General features: G+C 42.7%; 2 protein-coding genes across 2 annotated transcripts; one reads left to right on the forward strand and one right to left on the reverse strand.

Moving 5' to 3' along the window:
• The first annotated feature begins 823 nt into the window (after window positions 1-823).
• LOC112573975 (putative cystathionine gamma-lyase 2) lies at window positions 824-9,522 on the forward strand. The gene is made up of 13 exons (XM_025254729.1): window positions 824-1,356; window positions 2,152-2,331; window positions 3,060-3,141; window positions 3,389-3,484; window positions 3,631-3,740; window positions 4,730-4,864; window positions 5,377-5,434; window positions 5,715-5,792; window positions 6,042-6,194; window positions 6,511-6,632; window positions 7,276-7,328; window positions 7,498-7,636; window positions 8,090-9,522. Exons 2-13 carry the CDS (start codon window positions 2,158-2,160, stop codon window positions 8,105-8,107), a joined length of 1,218 nt encoding a protein of 405 aa, XP_025110514.1. The 5' UTR covers window positions 824-1,356; window positions 2,152-2,157; the 3' UTR covers window positions 8,108-9,522.
• A 3,111-nt stretch (window positions 9,523-12,633) lies between these two features.
• Window positions 12,634-21,084, reverse strand: LOC112574259. Its single transcript, XM_025255201.1, has 2 exons — window positions 18,607-21,084; window positions 12,634-14,077 (listed from the first exon to the last, which is right to left on the reverse strand). Exons 1-2 carry the CDS (start codon window positions 19,657-19,659, stop codon window positions 13,007-13,009), a joined length of 2,124 nt encoding a protein of 707 aa, XP_025110986.1. The 5' UTR covers window positions 19,660-21,084; the 3' UTR covers window positions 12,634-13,006.
• Window positions 21,085-22,611: the final 1,527 nt, after the last annotated feature.

A 22,611-nucleotide genomic window follows, 5' to 3' on the forward strand; every position in this document is an offset into this window, starting at 1 on the left:
AATTAAACCAAGTTCTTTCAAACATGAGAAATGTCACCCTGTGTGTATGTGTGTTTATAGAGAGAGCGTGCGTATGTGTGAGGTTGGGGAAGAGAGGTTGGTGGTGCAGTGGCTAAAGTGCCTATCACCACGACAATGAGAATCGGGTGTGGTAAATTCTAATTTCGGTTCTGACATACATGTCTCTGGATGTGGCACCTCTCTGCTGGGCTTATCATTGGTAGTTTTCTCTGAGTAATCTATTAGGAGAGCGGCCATGTTTTATGTTGTGTAGATGGGTGTTGTATGTTCATGTATGAAAGGTGTTGGAAAGGTGTGTGCACATTGGAAAGGTGTGTGCTCATATGCCTGTACGTAAGGCACGAACATTTCTGGGTTTTTTTGTTTTTTGTGTTTTTTTTTGCATTTTTCTTTATCAATTGGTTCTTTTCTTTGCAGTTTGTTGTCTAGTTACATTTCACTCGTTTTTCTTTAATTTTGTTACTTGTTAACATCATTTTCTTTGTCTTGGATGAACAAACGAAGTTTGGAATTTAAGGTCTTTTGGTGAGTAGTAGGGTTAAGTTTTGACCACACTATATAGTGTTTCACAAGAAATAAAAGTAAAAGAAATTTTCTTTATGCCAAAATGAATATCTCTTGGTCATACCTTCTCCTTAGCTAGTCATGCCCTGTATGCCTTAACAAGAAGTGTCCTTTGAATACAGTCAGCAAGTTGTGCAGGAGGGGCAGGATAACTGCGGTTTAACTAGTGTTTGCTCTACTTCTTAGTAGAAGGTCTTCGGTAAGATGTTAGCCTGGGGCTCTGACTCCTAATCCCTGCCTGCCCAACAGGGTGTATTGGATTTATCAGGGGGTGGAGGAAGGGGATGCCTGGCTTCACATTTCACATGGATGCCCTAAGCATGGCTAACCATGCACATACAATTCACTGCCCCTAGGTCACTAGGCTATGGGATCAACTACCTTTTATCTTCATTCAAATGAACAGACTGTTTAGGCTTACTGTACATTAAATGTGATAAAAGTAGCATACTGATGAAATCATCACATATAAAAGAGGAAGATTTAGTCTTTATAAATGCGGACACTCTCTCTTTAAAAGAGTTGAAAACATCATGAATGATGTTGGATAGAATTCGAGGATAAGATTGGAGGTAGGGACATATGATGACCTTGGAGATAAGAAGCACGATGTCACCGCCAGGTAATATGCCGAAAGAAAGCAAGTCACGCAGTGTTGATAGTACAGCTGCACTCATATAAAAGTAAAGATATCGGTCTAGTTTGTCCAAATCTTTTGTCGTGTTTCCAGTCTGTGCAGGACGACTTCAGTAGCCCGTACTGCTCAGAAAGGTAAATACGATCTTTTATTAACTCACTGGTTGTTGTGAAGGTCTTATGATCTTTTTTTGTTTTAAAGCTCATATTTTGTTATTTGTTATACAGATACACGGCAAATGTTGCTAGAAGGTTGAGTATTAATATCGAGGGTGGGGGAAAGGTAATGAGTGTTGAACGATTTAGTGCCTGGTCTAAAGTCAGTTTCTTGGAAGAAGAAAATGAAAGAGATGCTGAAAGCCTTTAGGCAGCACCCGACTTTAGTCCCCGATCTGGTGTTAGATGGTGTGAATGTGGAAGGAGAGGATGCTGACAGCTTAGCTGGGCCGCCAGCAGTTACCAAAGAAGCTGCAAATTAGCACTGATAGTTTGTAGGTGAGAATCTAGTTTTGACATACTCCATGGTCTGCTGGTTTGGAAGTCGCTGCATGTTGTTAATGTTTGTGGTCAAGTCGTACAGGTCGTAGGCATACAAGAGGATCATCTGAGTTTTGTGCACGATGGAGGGGTGATTGAGAAGGCCAGGAAGATTATCGTGAATAAGACCCACGTGTATCATCTAAATACTATATGAGCTCTTGCCATCCCAACAGCACTTTTGTTTCCTCAAACTGAAAACAATCAGCAGAACCCTTTCGAATCCAAGCATATTTTTGAACAGGCGTTGAAGAAGCTGCAACTGGAAGGGAGTTTCTCTGTATAATCATGTTTACCTTGATGAACTTTGAATTTTTGTATTAAGCTCTCCCACCTTCGAAAAATTTGCCAGAAGTAACTAACTCAACCATACTGATACTGAATCTTTGACAGGAAAGCATGACTGCGCAGAATAAAGAGGAGTTCGCAGGAAGGCTGGATGACAACAGTTATGAACTAGAGACCCTGGCCTGCCACGTGGGGCAGAATCCGCAGCAGCATCATTCGCGTGACATCGTGGCGCCCATCTCGCTGTCCACAACGTTCGCCTTGGATGAACCGCAGGACCACAGTGTAGGCTGAGCTATGTCATAGAACGTCTGTACAAACACCAAATAACACTTTGTCATCTCCTACTTCATGCACTTTCACAAGTACACCCTTTTCCTTTTTTTCCCCAGTCAAAATTTCTTGAGTAGATATCCAGTTTGGTTGCTTGGTTGGTCAACCGACTGGATTTAATGAATAACTGAGTAGCAGTAAATCTGCCTAATGAACGATGAAGTCTACACGTTTTTTATTCAACAGACATTTACAGGAAAGAAAAATATCGTAAGAAAACGTGCATATTGACAGTTAGAATTGATGAAATTTGGAGACATGATCGAGGCAGATTAGCCATACCATGGGGCAAACGAACACTGGCGTTGGTCTCGCGCACATAAACGCTGGGACATTCCCTTAATCACGTGACATGAGTCGGTAGTCCATTGAAACAAAAAATTTAATTCGTGGATTTAACATACCTACATATGTGTTCCTTTTTTTCGGAGGATGGAAGGACTTTGCATCCACTTTAATATTGTAGAAAGCTTGATACAAACTGCTTGTGTAATAGTGCATAGGGATTCTTTATAATTTAATGTAGTTTTTTTCTATATTAATTTAATGTAATGTCTGTCTGCAGTATTAGAAAGAGAGGCTCGGTGAGTTCTCTCGCGCGCATCACTCTGTATAGTTGAATATAATATGTATATATGTTCGTACTTGTGCATCATGGGTTTGTAATGTAATTGTGACAGAGATACCGATACACCAGAGTTGGTAATCCAACACGAAACAGCCTCCAGGAATGCCTCGCTGCAATAGAAGGAGCAAAACACGGTAATCTTAACAAGATAAACCAAGTAAAAATTAACACTAAGGAGATCAGGAATAAGAACATTATACACTAGCAAACAAGCAAGCATAAAAAAGTAAGAAATAAAGACAATAAAACTTTATACTGACAAGATGAATTTCAAGAACTTCAGATCTGTAATGTTGCTATTGCAGTTTGGTGATGTGTCGTTTATCTTTCTTGTTTACTTAAATAGATAAATAAATAAAAGTTTCATCGTCTTGTCCTCAGCCTTCGTCTTCTCATCGGGGATGGCAGCTACACTGAACATCATGTTTCTCCTACGTGCTCACGATCACGTGGTTTGTGGGGCAGACGGCTACGGCGGTGAGTAACGGAATACACCATTGCCTTCATTTCATCTATTTCTCTCCTTTACCCACCTTCTTACTTTTTCTCTATGGGATGATCAAAATAAAGATCCTTTATGTACTTTTACATTCTGGAAAGAAGGTATTGTTGATTGTTCTAAGGTACATACCGGTTTTTCGCTCAATGTGCAACAAGAATGGCCATAGAAACAACCTTTGTGGACTTCGCGGACTTAGAAGTATTTCGGAAAGCTCTTCGGCCAAATACCAAGGTTACTTTCTGTTTCTTCCAACTCGTGCTGTCTAATCACTGTAATAGGACACTTTGTTAACTTCTTGTACCGAGAGTATTTTTTTTAAATATATAAGCATCATAACTTTTAGCATCTGTATCAACTATCCTGAGCTTTATCAGAATACTGGATTCAGTTTTTGTAAGATGTCTTCCTATTTTTCACTTTGACTCGATGATTGCATTCGTTTTCGTCTTGTTAACCTTATAATTGGCACACAGAAAATGTTTATTAAAAAAATAAACTAGCCGTGAAATAGCTCAACCGGTTCTAATCATGATACATGATATTCATTTTCCATAGAACCAGTTCCGGCATGGTATAATTCAGACACCGGCAGTTACGATACTGACCTCAACACACTTAACATTCATGTGTGATTAGTCACGAACGTTCTTTATTTTATTTCTCTGGTTTGTCGAGCAATTTATGTACGGGCACACACAAGTGTTAAATGTCTGCTTGTGTGATTTGTATGTGGAACTTAATTCCGGTCACTATTTCGTGTGAGAAATTAGTTTTTACGGACAACAACAACAACAACAACAATGATGATGCACTATGAATTAATAAGAAGTCATTATCATATTAGTAATTTTATTAACTATCCTTTTTTATTATAAGAAGATGATGGTAGTAATGAAAACAACTCAGTACTAGACTTATTACACGCGTGCTCGCCGCATATAACAACATGAAACGAACTAAAAATAAGAAATAATTTGAATGAAGTAAATATATTAAATATCATCATTAGATATTGAACATTACCTATAAGAATAATAAGTAAAATCCACACACAGAAATTTAATAAAAGTCAGGTAGGTAGGAAAAAATTATCTTTTTCCTGTTTGATATGTTTATATATTATACAAACAATAATTAAGAAATGCCTTGACACAACTGGTAGACAAATGATAGGCTTGATGAAGTCGGTGTAAAGGCAGCAAGTTTTGTGGGTCTGGCAGCTGGTCTGGCTTGAACCCGTCTCTAACCCCTCCACGACGGTGGTGGACGTGGGGGCCGTGGTGCAGATGACCAGGAATCACGCTCCGCACGCGCTCATTGTGGCCGACAACACCTTTCTCACACCCTGCTTGCAGGTGAGTAGCAGATGTCAGGGGTTGGGGTGTACTATCAAATGAGAAACTGAAGAAGCTTATTAAAAATGAAAGTTAATTGAAAATAAAACTTGAACTACTAATTGCGAAGGTAATCCGGAAAGCAATAATCAGGCATCAAAGACCAGAGTTTATACACTACTTTATTCAAGTTTTGTGCAGTGAAAAACAGTGCATGAATATTGTAGAATCAATTATTTTTAGTCTGGTTTCGCTCGCACATTTTGCGGATGGTGAGTTTCAATAGAGTACAGTGTTTGATTCTGAGAATAATCCTCCATACAGTTGCGGCTCATATTTTTATAGAAAATGGTTCGTGGGTTAGATGTCTGTAAGTGGATTGTAGGCACTACATAAAATCCATCACAGAACATCGCTGTTGTGAGATGTAACCGTTCAGCCTTTTAGCAAATTAAGCTAACAATACGGCCATTCACGAGGAGTAATGTGTATTTAGTAACAAACAAGTCAAACTTAGAATTTATTGTTTGCAGAAACCTCTGGAGTATGGCGTTGACATAGTCCTCTATTCTCTAACAAAATACATGAATGGTATGTAATTAAAAATATCATTTGCATTTTTTGAAGTTATTCTGTTAAAAATTTTTAATCATGTGATGGCCTTTGCTTTCCGATTGTAGTACTCAATAGCCATCATCTCACATTTTGAGTGGAAGTCTACACATTCTTTCTGTGTTGTACACTTGTGTAACTGTGTTTGAGTGAACAATAAAGACAGTTATCATCACACACAAGTAAACTATATAAAAGTATAATTATCCTGTGCTGGTTAATGATCGAAATGAACAGAACGTCTTTCCTCGATTCTCAGGGCACTCCGATGTTCTGATGGGGGCTGTTGCCCTCAACGACGACACTCTTGCTGCAGAATTCAAGAATCTTCAGGACTGTATGTTTGCTGTGATGCACAAGTTTTCAGATTGTCAAGTCGTTATGACTGTTTATGGATGTCATCATTACAAGCTATAAACTACGCCATTACAGACTATACAAGCGACCTTTATTATTACTACTACTACTACTTTAATTTTTGTGATATTTCGTCCGGTTTAAGATCTTTAATAAGAAATTTCATTGTTGTTGGTGGCTGAGGGTTAAAACTATAGAATTGCTTTTCTTCGACCGAATTTGTATCAAGGGATGGGGAGTGTTCCGTCGCCGTTTGACTGCTTTCTGGTGAACCGTGGTCTGCGAACGCTTCCGCTGCGCATGCTGAGACACGGTGACAGCGCCCTGCAGGTGGCGCAAGCACTGGAGAAGAACCCGCGTGTTTCGCGCGTGCTTTACCCAGGTCAGTGGCAGGAATCGAACCTTCGCGTATTTGGCATGACAGCAAAAACAATAAAACATGTGTAATCATTGATGTTAAAGCCATGACAAAAAACATTTGTACCCCAGAATGTCATGTAGGAGCGGTGACGGTGGAGATAGAGAACACGTGACCTTAGAGACTTTGGTGTGCGTGAAGGATGGAAAAGGGGTGCGTCAGATGTTTGTAAGGAATATCAAAGTACAGGCACATAACACGGTGAACAATGCCTGTCTACCTGACTACCTGCGCCTGCGTGGGAGTGTTTACTATTAAATGTTTTCATTTGTCAATATAGGTTTACCATCACACCCTCAGCATGAGCTGGCTAAAAAACTGCTGAAGGGAAACTGCGGAATAGTCAGCTTTATCCCCAAAGGAAACCAGGAACAAACCGTCGCCTTCGTGAAGAACTTGAAGGTGATGCATTATTGAGGGTGGAAAAGCACGCGCGCGAAGCTAGGCAGATCCTGTGTTGGACTGCCTCTGATGACATAATTAATTACAAAAGCGCGTGTGACCTCGCTTCAGTTACTGTCGTTGCATCAGCAACTCTTGTCTTCTTGCAACCTTTGCAAAGCGCATGCGTCAGTTCTGTACGTTTACCACTCCAGCGTTTGTGCCAATCCAAAGACATTGTCCTACTTGTTAGTATTTTGTATACTGGAGCATCCTGGCTGTGATTTTCATATAATCTTAAAAAACTGCCACCGTTCTACTTAAAGAAAAAAAAAAAGGACTGATCCTTAAAGGACTAGGAGGGTGCAATTTTTTTTTCTCATGACTGGTTAAAGCAGGATACTATTTCCAAAATCTGAACGAACACCGGCCTTCCGTTCTTGCGATTTACGATAGAAAAAGGCCAGTAATATAGACGCTGAGATAATGCATAGATAGGCTTAGACTCTGAAGGCCTCAGCCAATGGGAGAACTGGAAACATTTGGTAATTATTCTTATCGGGATGTCACGATGGGACCCTGGGCTTTGTCCAGTCTCGAGAAAAAGAAGCTTGCACTCCATTAGTTCTTTAATTATTTAGACTGGTGCTTTGTTAAATTACAGATCTTTACCCTGGCCATCAGTCTTGGAGGACACGAAAGCCTCGCGGCAATGCCGTGAGTATGTAGGCTGTGAAAAGTGTGCGGGTTCAGAATGTTCTGTGATTCTTTACCTCATCCTATGGCTGTGTGTTGTCACTATTGTCTGAAGTGAGCAAGATGCACTGCCGACATACCTGACTTCCCCCACCAGAGACCAGAATTGTCAGGGGGTATCTCTGTGCAGGTGTTACATGACTCATGCGTCCGTCCCGACAGATGAGCTCCTGGCTCTGGGCATCACTGACAACTTCGTGCGCCTCTCGGTGGGCCTGGAAAACCCACGTGACCTCATAGATGATCTCGAGCAGGCTATACTCAAAGCGGTAAATGAATTCAATGTTTTTGCTATTGTCGTTTTGTATGTTTCCCACCCAGCAGAAGACAAAAAAGAAATAAATCAACTGCACTTCCGTGATTTCAGTACACATTTAGCCCTAACCTATATAAAATATAGAACTTTAAAAAGTATTGTTTATAGTTTTATGTTGTATCTCGGTTTATTATCGATAGAAATTTGAAATTTTGAATTGTTCCTCTCGGTAGGCCATACAGCCGGCAAGTTTGAATGCATTGGCTTTATTTTGAGTGAAATTATTTGTGGCTCTGTAAAAGAAAATGGTGACCTAGAGAGTAAACTCGGGTTCATTCAATACTGGTGTAGGTTTTAACCTTTAAAGAACACATTTTATTACGTACGGTAAGTTTCTGTAATTCCTTTATTGTAAAACTGTTTACTGTGCCGGGACTTTAAACCCTTTCCTCGCGCTTGTTGCCAGATTCCAGATGTACAGTGAGAGAAAAACCCAGAAAACATGAGTGCAGCCTCTTTTAGAAGTGCCACTCCCTCCCCAGAAAGGAACGAGAGCATAAAGAAGTGAGACAAAGAAGTAAGCCTACAGATGCTGGTAACTGATAAATGGAGACAAGAAGCAGTAGAACCTTTTCGACCGAAGAAGATACTTTCCCTAGCAGTATCAGTAGATGCAGGTGTTGCAAAAATATATTTCAAATTCAGCTATGTAAACATGTATTATGTTACACAAACAGTCACTCAGACGATAACTCACTCCACGAACGGACGCACTTGGTCCACATGCTTAGAACAGTGAAATGCGGATTCCATATTTCCCATTAAGGGAGTATATACCTGTTGAAATATATATATAACGGCTTTCCACCAGTCCTAGTATCCTAGCAGTTTCTCTACACAGGGTCGTAAGGTCAAGGGTCACGTAAACCTAAAAAGTGTGTGTGTGTGTGTGTGGGGCGGGGCAGAGCAATAGCTGGAATGGCAAGAGATAGATAGTTACATCTGACATCTGCATACGTCTGTACATATCTCTGGTTTCTTGCATTCGTGTACAAAAATTATTCAGAATTTGGAGAGCTTGGCGCCGGCTTCACGCCCAGCAGCAGAGGCCATGCGAGGTAAAAAATATTCGCATTAAGGAGCCAGGCACTGTAGGATATTGTCCCTGCTCTACCTGCAGATATAGTTAACACTAAAGTTTCAGGTACTTACGACCTCAGCCTCCAAAACTTACCTTACAAATACCATTAAATTTACACCTGTCAGCAAGATCCGACTTTTAAGCACCACGAGCAGGCGATAAATAGACGGCATCTTACCGATTAAGATAGGGTAGAAGCACATAAAGGCAGGGCGGATTTTTTTTAAGTTGGGGGAATGGGGGTTGAGGAAGCGGGGAAAGGTTGGGGAAAGGAAAGCCAAAGTAGAAGTAGACGAAGGAGAGCGTGCATCCTACGCAGACTGCAAATAACCGCGGGGTAACGAGTTTCTGCCCTCCATCTTGGAAACACAGGAGTGTGACGAGCCAAGGGAGATAATGGGCATCGCGGTGGGCGGAGTTAGCTCCCCTGTGCGAGTGTGGCCAGCACCACCTGCTTGTGTCAGCAAAGACAAGCATCAACGGATCTAACGAGGGCCCCTCCTCCTTCATCTCCTCCTCTCCTTTCGTCCGTCTGTTGTTTCCAACTATCAAACGATTCACCCCAGGGATGTCAAAAGTAAACAAATAAAGACAAATTGTTAGTTACCAAATAGCAAAATAGGCATGCAATAACTTTTATATAATAATTATGTCAACTGTGTAATGATATAATATTTAATCATTTGTACTATCATGTATCAAATATTATTATGACATAACAAATGAAACAATATAAGCATAATACATAGACAAAAATCTGTCTTTGCTGAATGTTTGATTGGACTGGGTGAGTATATATGACTCAAATCATATGTATATATGACAAGGAATACACGATTTCCTGTTTTTTTCCCGCGAAATTAATCCCCCCCCCCACTTTCGCTCTTCAACTTTCCACTAATCGAAATTACTCTAGTTCTTGACTGACTTCATGCATTCATCCAAACACCCATGTATTCAACCACACTTTACAACTGGGAGTGTGGTCAGTGACAAAGGTTCCCTTGGATAACATAACAAAAAGTGATATCCCTAGGATCTGGGCACACCTTAGTAACTACGGACACAATTTTTTTAGATGACCCCATTTGGTGCATACATCAGCGTTTGTTTGTTTGTTTGTTTTTATATTCTCTGCATCTGCTTATGGCTCTTATTATTATTATAGAAGTGGCACATTATAACATGTACAAACATCGAGTTAGTTAAAAGGTCGTTAGTATATTTTCTAGTCAGAGATTACTTGTGCTAGAATACTGGAGGTAGCAGGTACTTAAAACCTTACAGCTAAACACTCAGATCCACTGAGTACGGCCAGTCTCTTTACTGATGACTGTCTAGTCAGACAGACAGAAAAGAAGAAGAAAAAACAACAGAGGTGTCTAGGTGTGTAGTACGGAAAATTTGTGTGTAGGATGGAGAAGTTATGTGTGAAGGATGTGTATATATATATACACGATGAAATGTTTACATGCGTGGAATGGAAAAGTTAGGTGTGTGGGATGTAGAGGAGGGAAAATGATGGAGAGTATGAGTGCGCATGCACCAGTGTTGAAAAGGGTTAGGGCGGTGCAGTTTTTTTTAAAGTTTGGTCAGGCAAGCTACCTTGTTGAAACTCGAGCTGTATAAGCACATTTAGCCCAGTTCAAACAGCATTTTTGTGTCTACAACCATCGCAGGCTTCATTTACACTCCCGAAAACTGCCCTTTTTTCATCAAACAGGTTGCAGGGGAAGGGTCAAGTCCCACTTCTCGGGCCCTAGTTCCCTTTAAGATCCGGCGGTAGGGGCAGAGCAGAGCGAGTTTTTTTTTTAAAGAAGAAAATTAGGAAAACAAGAACAGTAAAAGAAAAGGAAAGAAAAAAATCATCTTTGGACTTTACAGATCAAGACACTAGAGTCAGACAAAAGAACACAATATCACATAATTCTGGGGGCGTCTTTAAAAACTATAGGAAAAGGCGAGCGTGCAAGACGTGTTGATATCAGAAACAATTATATGAAGACGTTAATTCCACAGACTGCACAATGGTTTGAAATATTACTTTAAATTAAACTTTCTTGAAAATAAGGAGAGCGCTGACATCACAGACTGCAGCACAACCGAAACTGCTTCATCTGATGTTGCATGACCTTCTCATAGACCCTCGTCTGTTTAATGGAGACTTTTCTGATTGTCCACTCTCATTTTATAATCGTTATAAAACAATGTACGCATGTACATAACAATAGGAAAATGAGTTAATAAATAACCATCTGAAATAGTTTGTAAACATAAAATATGTAGGACCCAAATCAAAAAGATAACAAAACGAGAACAAGAGCAAAATGTAGAAAAAGACCGAGAGATGGAGAGAAAGGAGAGTAAGCCTGCCGGTGATATAACGTATCTATGGGTCGTTAGAGCAAACTCGAATACCTGCAACGTTGACTCATTGCGAAGTGACCGGAGAAAGGAAAAACAAAAAACTGGATCCAGAGAAACAGAAGAAGAGCCGCCACTTCTTGTCTAGTCCGCACAGACTTGACATGACGGGTAAATTATATGTCAGGGTAGCCCCTATGGTTGCCCCTATGGCTTGACACCCTGTGATCAGCCCCTAGCTACGATGAGCCAACTCCCTGGGGCCGAGTCCACAGCTCAATGACATGTTCACAGACACGCTGTTCACGCCCATCAGATGTGTTTGTCTACGTGTACCGGCAGCCCCCTTACAACCCCCTTACAGCCCCCTCTATTTTAAAAAAAGTCACAGAGGAAAAAGATTACATGGGGGCTTCAAAATCATAATTTTGGCCTAACGAGCAGAGATAACACCCCATCTGGGTAGCTGATGCTGAGGTGAGCAGATGACTTGTAATAGTCCTCCTGATATCAACTACTTTCATAAAAGATAACTTCAGGGATTTGGCATACATAAAGACAGTTCTGAATAGGGAAAAAAAATGTGTACATGAGAGAGAATGATTGTGTGAGTTTCTCTAAAAGTAGGAAAAGTAGCAAACTCAGTAGAAGGTTTATAAGGGCACACAAAGAGAGAGAGAGAAAGATGAAACCCGAGGGAAGAAAAAGAGAATAGAGCAGGATACCGTTTGACTGACGAGGGAGCTACAATGGGCATTAAGTTGAACAAATCCTATTATTTTCGAAGCAGAAGCCCTGCGTGCCAAACTCATTTCCGTCATTTTTTATACGGATGCGGCACAAAATCATTTGTGAGACAGAGCTAAGCAAGAAATGAGGCACGAAAAGCGAGAGAAAATGATAAAGCAGCTACTCTGAGTGTTCAATGTTTGTTTGCTTGTTTGTTTGTTGCCAAGGGATTTAAACTGATGAAGGCTCAGTTGAATTCTGGACTACAAAACTAACTTTTTGTGTTGGCGTGGAATCAGCGCCATGATCGAGTGACATCCCATTGACATTGCTGCAGATGGGGCAGGGAGGGAGTCGGTAAACACCGGCACATACTTAACTCCAAAGTGCACGCAACCTGAGCAGGTGGGCCACACCAGGTATGTCATCTGCATCACGAACTTGTGTCTCTAAAGTACATTTCTGACTCCCAGCTGTGCACGTGGTGCGGGTCCCTCACGCCCGTGTTTGTGCATGTTTGCGCGTTCGCGTTTGAGTGCGCGCTGACTCGTAATGCTGTATTTAAGCACATTATTATTTTTTTTTTATGTGCGAAAGTCCCAAGCAGGGTTCTAAGAAGGGGCAGGATGATAATAACCAATTTGTTACAGGTAGTAAGCCCAGGTTAGTTAATAGTTGGAGGATTTGAAGACTTTAATGACATTTATGTTTCTAAACATCCGCGTTCCAGAATCTCTCAACGTTGTACTGCTTGTATTCAGTTATAAAGAGCGAAGTTTGGATGTCATTTTTTTATTTGGTAAATGAAATGACTGAATAACAATACAGGGGCGTAATAACTGTTAACCCTATTATTGTTGCAGAACAGTAAGAATTTAAATATCACAGTCAAGCAAATGCTTGACAACTCAGACGCCCATAGTCAAGACCATCTTCGAAAAGCCCACTGAACCAGTCAGAGGAGTCTTTTTTTTAAATTATCAAAAATATTTCACGAAAATACTCAGGATAAAATGTTTAATCACTTCTTTGTTAGTTGAGGACGTGTCCTTTTGCCATTGAACATGCTTAACTGTTGGTCCTCCTGCAGGCGCATCAACAAGCGTCCCGCCTTGTATTTATAAACACTGTGCACACGGGATGGTTCATTCACAAGTACAAGGTCTGCATCCGTTTTCTGGCGCTGGTGGGTCCAGAACCTGAGCCAGAGCTCGACGTTTTGGTCCTGGACGAAATGTCGGAGTCTCGAAAATCCTTGGCCAGACGCCGCGTGACCCTGTGACCCTGATCCCCAGTTCCTTCCGAGGATGCCGAGCTGCTGCCTTCCTTGTCTCTGCCGTCCATGGCGTTGAACTGGCGCAGCCGCTCTTTCCAGTCCAGCCTCGTGTCACTCGTGGTGTGCAGCAGCTTGTGTGGTGACGTCACGTTGACGCAGGAGGCGTGCTTCAGGACGGTAACGGACGGCTCCGAGTCCGAGCGTGACGTCCGCCTTGGAGGTGACGTTCGCTGCGGGTTGTGAGTGGCCCGCAGGGGACCCACTTGCACCAGCGACATCTGGACTGGCAGCACCCCTGCAGACTGCCGTCGGGTCCCTCCCGGAATCACAGAGGGCTCAGCAAACGCCCCGTGATTCCGGGGCGGCAGAGGCGGCGGCTCTGTCGTCATGACAACGACGGCCGAAGAAGGAGACTCATCGGGAGACCCGGGAGTCGTCTTCCCCTGCGCGATTCCCGACGATCCTCCTTCGCCACTACCACCACCAGCACCACCGTTACCGCTGCTGCTGCTGCCATGATCACCACCCCCAACCAGTCCCCGCAATTTTTGGATGTCAGCCACGGGCTTGTATTGGGGAGGATAGCTGACCTTTTGGCCCGACTCCAGGGCCTGTAGGCGCGCCCGAAAGTCGTCCAGCGCCTCGTAGGCCGGCTCCTCCCAGTAGCTCTCCTCGTCCGAGTCGTACTGGAACTTGGAGGGGGGCGCGGGGCCGCCCTCGCGTACGTAGTTGTACAGGTCGTCGATCTCGTCCATCAACAGGTCCTCGCGACTCTTGGAGCGCCGCGGCTTGCCCCCGTTCACCCCGTTGTCATAGTGCTGTGGGGTGGAAAAGATGTTGGAGGCGCGAGGTCCTTGTCCCTGGGTCTTCGTCAACGACTCAGGTAACGTCACGATTAAGTGAAGTGTGTTGTTGTAATTGGCCACCATGCGCGCGCATTTGGCCTGCAATCAAACACACAACTCAAGGAATAAACATGCAAACAAACAACTACATCCTAACAAACGAAAACAACAATAATAAAATAACGATCAAAACAAATAAACAGGGACACAAGCAAACGAATAAATCAGTGAACGAAGGAGTAAGCAATGAAACCACAAAAAATATATATTGAAAAAATGTCGACACATTTTCGTACAGGATTGTTTTATGTCCAGTATGTGACTCTTGATGCAGGAAAACGAGTAATGGTTTGATTAAGCAGTGGGAATATGAAACAGAACTATTCTTTTAAAATAATTTAGATGGAGGAGTTTGTAAGGGAGTGAGTGAGAACTCGAGAGCGAGAAGTGATAGAGAGAGAAAGCCTGTGTGTGTAAAGTAGTCTGGAGAATGTCAGACAGTCATTACTCTCCGAGTTGAGAGCTCTTTCTAGATAATCCAGTAAAAATGGGAATCTTACCATATATTCAATGAGAAAAAGGACAAAGAGGTAAAACTTTACAAATTTCAGTGAACTGTGAGGAGCTTATAGGTCACACTGGGGCACAGACAGGAGGTGGCTAGTCCTTTCCTTCAGCCGAAATTTACCTCTTCAGATAAATCAGGGTCTTGACTACATGGCGGATATTCCAGGTTTAAACGAAGAACAAGTCTAAAGAAATCTTTCGTCAGCATCTGATTATCTCGCGAAACTTTATTAACTGCCAGAGAAGCAACAGAATATGATGATTTAAAATAAGTGGATGAAGATTTAGAGTTGCTTTGCTCAGTCTTGACTCTGTCTTTCCTGATGAGTCTTGTCTTGTCTTCTGACGAGGGCGTTGAGTGAGAGCCTGTCAGGGTGACCCACTCGGTCACGAGCATACACAGCCTGTCTCGGCCCTCCTCACCTGAGCTCAAAGAAACTTTCACGTCAGCCAGCGACGATTGAAAGGGAAGGAGAGAGGGAAGGAGGTCCAGACGTGTAATGTTTAGTCTGATGTTGTATCGAGAACTTTCCTTTGTAAACGTGTCGTGGACATGCAGGATGCACGGGCTTCGTATTCACACAGCGCTCGCACACACACAAACACACGCACACGTTGGGTGGGCACGTTTGTCCTCCATCGTATGGGGATGAAGGCAGATAAAGATATGACGAGCACAGACAGACATGGCCATTCTACTAAGCACAAAGTCATGCTAGTAGGCACAGACGACTATTTTACTCAGGCTGGCCGCACACCGAATCAGTCACGTGATTATTACTCATAACTCAGAAAGGGGGAACATGTTCATGGTGTCTGCGAAAGATAACGAAGCTCTGTCATCTCCAGATGTTTACTTCGGCTGTCGCCGGAAACACTTTGAAGTCTTTCTTTGCTGCCTTCCACTCTTTATTTTAATTAATTTTTTTTTTGGTCCAGATTGGGGAGGCTAGCATGTCTCCGCGAGACGCGACCGACATTTCCCTCCAGAAGAAAATTTAGTGAAATGTGTTTTATGTAAACCTGTGTACTATCTCCCCTCCCACTACCACCTCTACTACACCTTCTCATTTACGAAATCTATTAGTGGTGTTGTTATTAGGCTGACTGGGTAAAACACCGACATCCCCCGCTAAATATTGTTTTTAACCGGCTAAGAGTCAAACCTTTGAAGCGCCCCGAGATCACCGTGTCGGCAAATGAAGAATCAACGTGTTGGCAAACAAGTCTGGACAGTTCAGCCTGCTCACCATGTTTCACTGTCCGATCGTTGGCCCTCAGATCATCGATATCCTGACCCTTACCTCCCTCCCCCGCCTCACACAACTTTGTCATACTTTGTCAAAGGTTTGCCTGGTGAAGAAAATCCTTAAGACATGGCGAAAAAAACAGCTTTCAGTCAAACTTTCATTGTTACAGAAATGGATTATTTCTCGAACTTGAGTAGAAACACGTGCCTGACGGGGGGACACTACTTTCTAGAGGCATTAAAGATTCATTCCGTGTCCAGCGACGAGCGACAAGCATGAGCAATATTCTTCATTTGTTTGTGCGCTTTTCTCTCTCTCTGCATGTCAATGTTAAGGACGTTTTTTCCCGGCAGTCTTTTTAAAAGCACGAATTTAAGCAACCGTTGAAAGAGTGTATTGTGCGAGACAAAAATAAGGACACAGCGGGTTTAGTATCTGAAGCGACAGGTTTTCGCCACGCTTGACAGACGGCGCTGTCATATTGGAAAGATTGATTGGGTGAAGGAGGGAAGGTGTCGTCATGTACACAGTTACAGGTGTGACGTGAATACGGCTCCCAGAGGAAATCGATACCGAACATTTACAAGCATATTAAACAAAATATCAATCTTCACCGAGGTTCATTGAGAGAGGTCCACCCCTGTAACCCGCCTTAATAAATCCTGTAATCCCCCACACACATACACACGTACGTACATACTTGGAAAGCTATTAGGAAAGTGGGAGTCAGCAAGGAAGACAGTATGAGGAAGACGACAGTTTTGTAGGATTTAGAGTACAAGACAAACTTGTAACTAGGTAGAAGACAGATCACTGTCTGTATTTTCGAGCTTCGGGGATAAGCAAATTATTATTATTATCATCATCATAGCAGAAGAATTGTAGGACACGCGTTCTGTGGGTGACGCCGAGAACTACACCCTGGGATGGGTGATCATCAAATATTGTAATGTTTGATGACAAAGACTGTACAACGCGTATGTGACCCTCCTTGATATGGATGAATAGGGTTTTGAGATGTTGTGGGAAGAACGATCAAAGTAAGACACCCGAATGTCACTGAAACTAGGTGAGAGGTGGTCGTGTCTGTTGACGGCAGGCAGGAAGAACTGGGTGCTAACTTGAGTCACCCGAAAAGAATGAAGAAAAGAAACGAATCCACACACACTCTCTCTATCACAGGTTGGCAAGACGTGAAGCCCCTACAGTTGGTGAAAAGTAAATAAATTCTGCTTTAGAGATTCACCTGGAGTGATTCACCTTTCTAAATAGATCAAGTGCATATCAAGCTTTGGTGTTGGGTGGGTGGAGGATCCAGAGTTGGGGGAGAGGTAGAAAGGCCCTGCAAATCCTACTACGATGTTGGCAGTCTTAGTCCCATCCCTACCCCACCCCCCACGTTATCTCCTTGAACCTCCCTCCACCAGGGGGAGGAGTCAGCGAGAGTAAAGAGCATGTCAGATGCCCCACAGATTAAAGAGTGGCTACGGGTGTCCAGTTAGGGGCTTAGGTAGGGGTGTAAGGGAGAGGGAGAAGGGGGATCAGACGTGTAAAGATACCCAGAAGGTTAAAAATATTTTCATGCTTTTGTATAAACAGAAAAACCACAGCTTCTACACTCGAGAGTCCGAGTTAACACCGCGGTACGTGGGATGATACTGGTGCGTGACACTCTTCGTGTTCCCAGAAAAGACATCAGATTTCAGGGTCAAAGGTTATTTTTGTGTGAAGGGTTAGTGTGATTCCTAGTATAATCTATGTATTATAGTATTATACGACGCTCCTTATTGAGTCATTCAATGCAGCAAACAGAGCGAAAAAGAAGGAAGTTCACCCTCGCCCTCGGTAAGAAATGCTGTCACACTGTATTAAACAATCCCTTGGCTTGAAAAGTATTCTCAGGTTGGATTTTTTGTGCTAACTGTGCTGCAGTCTAGTTATTTAATACCATTTCCCCCTTTACTCACTCCTCCCTACCCCGCCACAACATAAACACACACACTAACCACACACACACACATACAGCCTCGTTCTCATTCCTTTATTCTCACCTCTAAGTACTTGTTATTTTATTGTCATCATTGTATTATCTCTAAAGGCGTAGCATCAATTAAATTCCTAGTCTTTCTGCGTTGTACTGATTGTACTGCACTGTACCAGTGGACAAGCTGACACTCTTGTCTCATAGCTACGCTTAAAGGACTAGTGGGGGTGCAAATTATTTTTCTAATGATTTGAAAAAAAAAATTAGTTTCAAAAATTGTATTGCCCCAAATCTGAGTACTCTTAAAAATAAATGACTACAAACATCCGCATGCACAGAAAGAGGTCAAAATCGTGAGGTCACGCTATGCCTTATCAACATATGTTCTCAGCTCTCTAATTGGCTGAGATTTTAACATCGTGAATGCATCCTTGTACAATCTTGACGTGTGTGTTGTTGACCTCTTCCTGTGCAGGGGATGTTTGTAGGCATGTATCATGATATTTGGTGAGACAGTTTCTGAACTTTACTCAGTCACGAGAGAAACATGTTTCACCCTATTAGTCCTTTAACCTGAAACATTCTTCAGCGCGTGGACTGCAGTTGCTAGGGAAATTAATGAACGACTACCCAGCACCCCTCCCATCCTCCTACACAATGAAAGAAATTCTATCCGGTTTCAAGTCTTTAAAAATCCTCAAGCCCACGAAAGTTGCAGTGCCTTCATGCTCATTTGTTTACACTATATTCACAAATGTGGAATGTAAGCGAATGATTACTACCTACAACAAATAAAAGATGAATAAAATCAGTGGAGAGTGTAGTACCTTCATGACACGATGCGTCTCCGAGCTCAGCATCTCCTCCTGGTTGCTAGCGGCAACGAGCTGCAGGTTGACGTCACACGGGACGGGCAGAAGGCGCACGTGGTTCTTCTCCACTGGACACACGAAAGCCGTCTCATCCATGTACGCCCAATCCAGGCGGATGAGGCCAGTGAATTTGTTCGGGTCCACCCGCGGGGTCACCCCGTGGGCCAGTTTGACCGTCAAGGGTAGCCGAAAGCGCCGGACGATGTCCCGGATGCTGAAAACTCCCGCGAAGTCCCTCTCGCCCGCGATGGGCGTGAACAGGCCCTTTTGGTCAAAGCTGAGGAAGACATTGTCCCCTTTGGAGTCGATGCATCGTAGGAGCTTCACCTTGGTGGTGTGGCTGGGTGCAGGCAGGGCGATCTCCTTCACCAGGATCAGCTGTTCGCCGGCTGGCACCACACGGGTCTTCTCCAAAGTCAAGCGCTCGTCGGCGCCTACCACGAAGCCTTTGATGTTCTCGCGCACCAGGCAACGCTCCGGGAAGGCCTTGGCGAGGTCATGGACGCTGGAAATGGGACGTGCCGACTTGCCGTCCTCCGAGAGAACCTCGAACCAACCCTGGTAGGAGATGGGGATGGCCAGGCGCTGGTCCAGCGAGTGAAGGCGGCTCACGACATGCTGACCCCCGACCCCAACCCCACCACGCCGACCGCTAGACGGAACCTCCGAGCGCCGCAGGCAGTGGGCCAGCACCTTGACCCCCACCCGTACCGAGTGAATATAGACATCGTGGTGCTGCTTCTGTAAGGTGAACTTGGAGGCTCCCAGTGTCATGTACGAGCCTCTGACGATGCGGGCGAAGCCTGGTACCTGCCGCTTGGCGGCGAAGTCTCTCAGCGCCACCGGCTCGCCGCTCCAGTCTGGCACAGGCGACGTCGGGGGCGGCACGCCCACGTCACCACTACCACCATCAACAACACCACCACCACTACTACTAAGGTTGACGATGGCAGCGCTGCTACCTCCGCCAGCAACAGCTGTAACGGCCTCGGTCGTCACCGCCGCCATGTCTGTGGTGTAGCTGCGACCGTAGCCAGTGCAGTGGCTGAGCCCATGGGGCGAAATGGCGTAAACTATGTGCCTCGTTGTGAGTGCCAAGCTCGGCTAGGATCACGAGCTATTTTCAGAGACTGTCCGCTCGCTTTCTGTCAACAACCTGAAGTCCCTCCTCTCTCCCCTCTCTGTCGGTTACCTTGCCAAACCAGTTTCCTAAGTAAGGCAAGTCTCCATGTTCGCCGCCTGTGTCGCCCAGTGACGTAGGGAGGTTCCCCCTGATTGAGGCGCTGTCAGGGATACAGACATGTACACTGTTTTTTAATTACAACTGGGCATTTTAGAAGTGGGCCAATGTATGTTTTTGTGGGTGTGTGCGTAAGTGCATGTGCGTGTGGGGTGGGGTACTATATGTTTATCTAAAAAATTAGAGCACAGGTGCTTTGACAACATTGTTAATGATCTGTGACAGGATTGTAAACAGGTTACTTATCAAAGAGTGTTTAGCTGCTTTGACACCTGTAGTTACGCTGCTTATGTTTGATTGTACAGTCACTATCCAGTGACATAAAAGGCAGGAAGCCTTTAAGTAAGATGTTTGCATTTAGATCTTTAGAGACATTTTGTTGTTTGCAAATCGACCAGAACATCGATCGCTCATCTCTCTCGTGTTCTTACTCGGATTATTGGGGGCAGGTTCAGTTCTTGTCTCGGGCATACTGTTCTTTCTCTGCATGTGGTATCTGTTTACAGCCTTATCAATTTGCGTCTATCCATGTGCTCCCTCCAACGACCCCTACCAAGGGACGAATGACTCAAACTTCTGACCGACGAATGGAACTGGAGAACTGGAATCGGATATAGTGTTATGTTGTTGTTGTTGTTGTTTTTTAATATCCTGTGTTGATTTTTTTCTTCTTCTTCTTCTTTTTTTTTTTGTAAAGTGATGTTCTAGAGTTACTGTCGGCAGACACAATACCATAAAAATTATTAGAAATATTTAGTATTTTCCTTGTATTCGTTTTGTCACGATTTTGACCTTTTTTCTGTGCATGGCGATCTTTAAATAACAGTTTTGCAATCATGTCATGTATACTTAGTTCATACTGTGGTGACCACCACCATATATCAGCCCATAAATTTTTCTCTGCATCACCTAACACTTGCTAGAACCTCTTTGTCCACTAAGAAGTTCAAAGATAACCACAATTCTAACATAAGTAGCTCAGAAAACAGTCTTGACGAAACAAAATTTATAGTGCAAAAACTTATTACACCTGGACAATGAGTTTAAAATTAACAAAAGATAAAGCTTGCATACTCCCCAATCGTTATACAGAAGAATTCTATTGAGGCGTGTTGTAAAACGGAGACTTTTATGCAGGCTTTACGGCATTTTATTAGTTTTCATTGCCTACAGCACAGAAGTATAGGTGATACTGGATAGTTAGCTCTAGACATGTGAGCCAACTCATATCCTTGTACTGACTCGGGTATATATTAAACATTGTATTCATTAATGCTTTTTTTTTCACTAGTGGTAAGATGTGAATATTTTTTAAAAATAAATGATCGCTGAGCTGTTTTTGTTTCTCTTGTATTTGAAGGCGAGAGTGGTGACAGTTACCTTGCAGTCATGAGCGTTTGTCTACTATGTGACTGCTCCAAGTCTATTTTTTTGATTTACTGTAGTAAAGAAAGTTAATTTAAGCAGCCATCTTTCTAACCACTGAGATCGTAAAAAAAAAAAAGATGTATGAGCATGCCGTCTACAGCTCGATACAGTACGCACGTGCGCACACACACATGCACACACGCACCCACTCGAGCGCACACAGCATGCATTTAGCGCAACATATATGATTACCACAGCCTGCACATACAGACGAAAATGCACATACAAAAAGTGTCTTTTGAGAATGTGTTTGTAGAATAATAATAATGATGATGATGATGATAATGATGATGTCCATGGCAACAATAACAGTAATATATAACATTTTGAAATGTTAAACACCTTTAAAATTTAAAGTCTGTAAACTGCACCAGGCAGGCAATTTTTCATACAAATTACTAATAGTTCTATTGCTTTCATTTCATGTCAGCGTCTTTTTCCAAGTAATTAAAGTGCACCACACTAAGGAAATTTAGTTAAAGAAAACGAAAAGCTTCGAATAATGTACCTGCCTGTTACGAAGATAATTTGACGAGATTAGGTTTGATTCCCGTGCCGGCCTTGAAGGGCGAAATAAATTATTACGAACCAACAAGCACACAGCAACTGTCATTAAGTGGAATAAGTTACTTCGGAGTTGAGAATTCTTCATATTCACATTACAAAAACACATACTAACTGGCTAATGCATGGTATAACCTGATGTAAATGTCGAATGTTTGCGCTGTGCTTTCATTTTGTCAAAGGTAAAGCACTCTTGTTTTTTTACGTCATTGAAAGTGCGAGTTCTCTCCCCTGTATCAGTAAGCTTTCGTGCTTCGATATCAAAACAAAAACAAACATGAACAAAAAAACTATCTAGTGGGTAGACAGGAACTGAGGAGGTGGAAATTAGAAATTATTTGGTCATAAATAAATAAAATCTCGCTGTCCATATTTCAGAATCTGACTGCATTCATCACCGAAGGCGATGCATAAAGAGAATACACTATGTCAACTATAATTAGAGATTGCTTTCTATTATTTAATGTTGTTATAATTACTGCTTTTTCTTTCATCTTATTTTATTTTTGTGTCCCCTTTTGTGTTGTTTTTATTCTTTGTCTTCATTGTCCGTGATATGGGGGTAGTGTCTCTTCGAGGCAACAATTAATTTACATTTTACCTGTTATTAAAAACATAATCCCCAAGGCAAAGAAGCATATCTCGTGCTCTGTCTCAAAGTTATGAAAGTTAATTTCATTTTTAAACCTTTTTTTTTTAACTTTTATCTGTGACCCCTGCATATGTCC

This window comes from Pomacea canaliculata, linkage group LG10 (assembly GCF_003073045.1).
Source record: "Pomacea canaliculata isolate SZHN2017 linkage group LG10, ASM307304v1, whole genome shotgun sequence".
In the NCBI taxonomy this organism is placed as follows: domain Eukaryota; kingdom Metazoa; phylum Mollusca; class Gastropoda; order Architaenioglossa; family Ampullariidae; genus Pomacea; species Pomacea canaliculata.

What these genes read in the sequence shown, in the direction of transcription:
- LOC112573975 (XM_025254729.1), top strand. Translation starts at nt 2,158, where the DNA reads ATGACTGCGCAGAATAAAGAGGAGTTCGCAGGAAGGCTGGATGACAAC. An exon ending in TTCGCGCGTGCTTTACCCAG is followed by an intron (nt 6,195 to 6,510) that starts GTCAGTGGCAGG and finishes TTGTCAATATAG; the next exon opens with GTTTACCATCACACCCTCAG. An exon ending in GAAAGCCTCGCGGCAATGCC is followed by an intron (nt 7,329 to 7,497) that starts GTGAGTATGTAG and finishes ATCTCTGTGCAG; the next exon opens with GTGTTACATGACTCATGCGT.
- LOC112574259 (XM_025255201.1), bottom strand. Translation starts at nt 19,659, where the DNA reads ATGGCGGCGGTGACGACCGAGGCCGTTACAGCTGTTGCTGGCGGAGGT. An exon ending in AGACGCATCGTGTCATGAAG is followed by an intron (nt 14,078 to 18,606) that starts GTACTACACTCT and finishes GTTTGATTGCAG; the next exon opens with GCCAAATGCGCGCGCATGGT.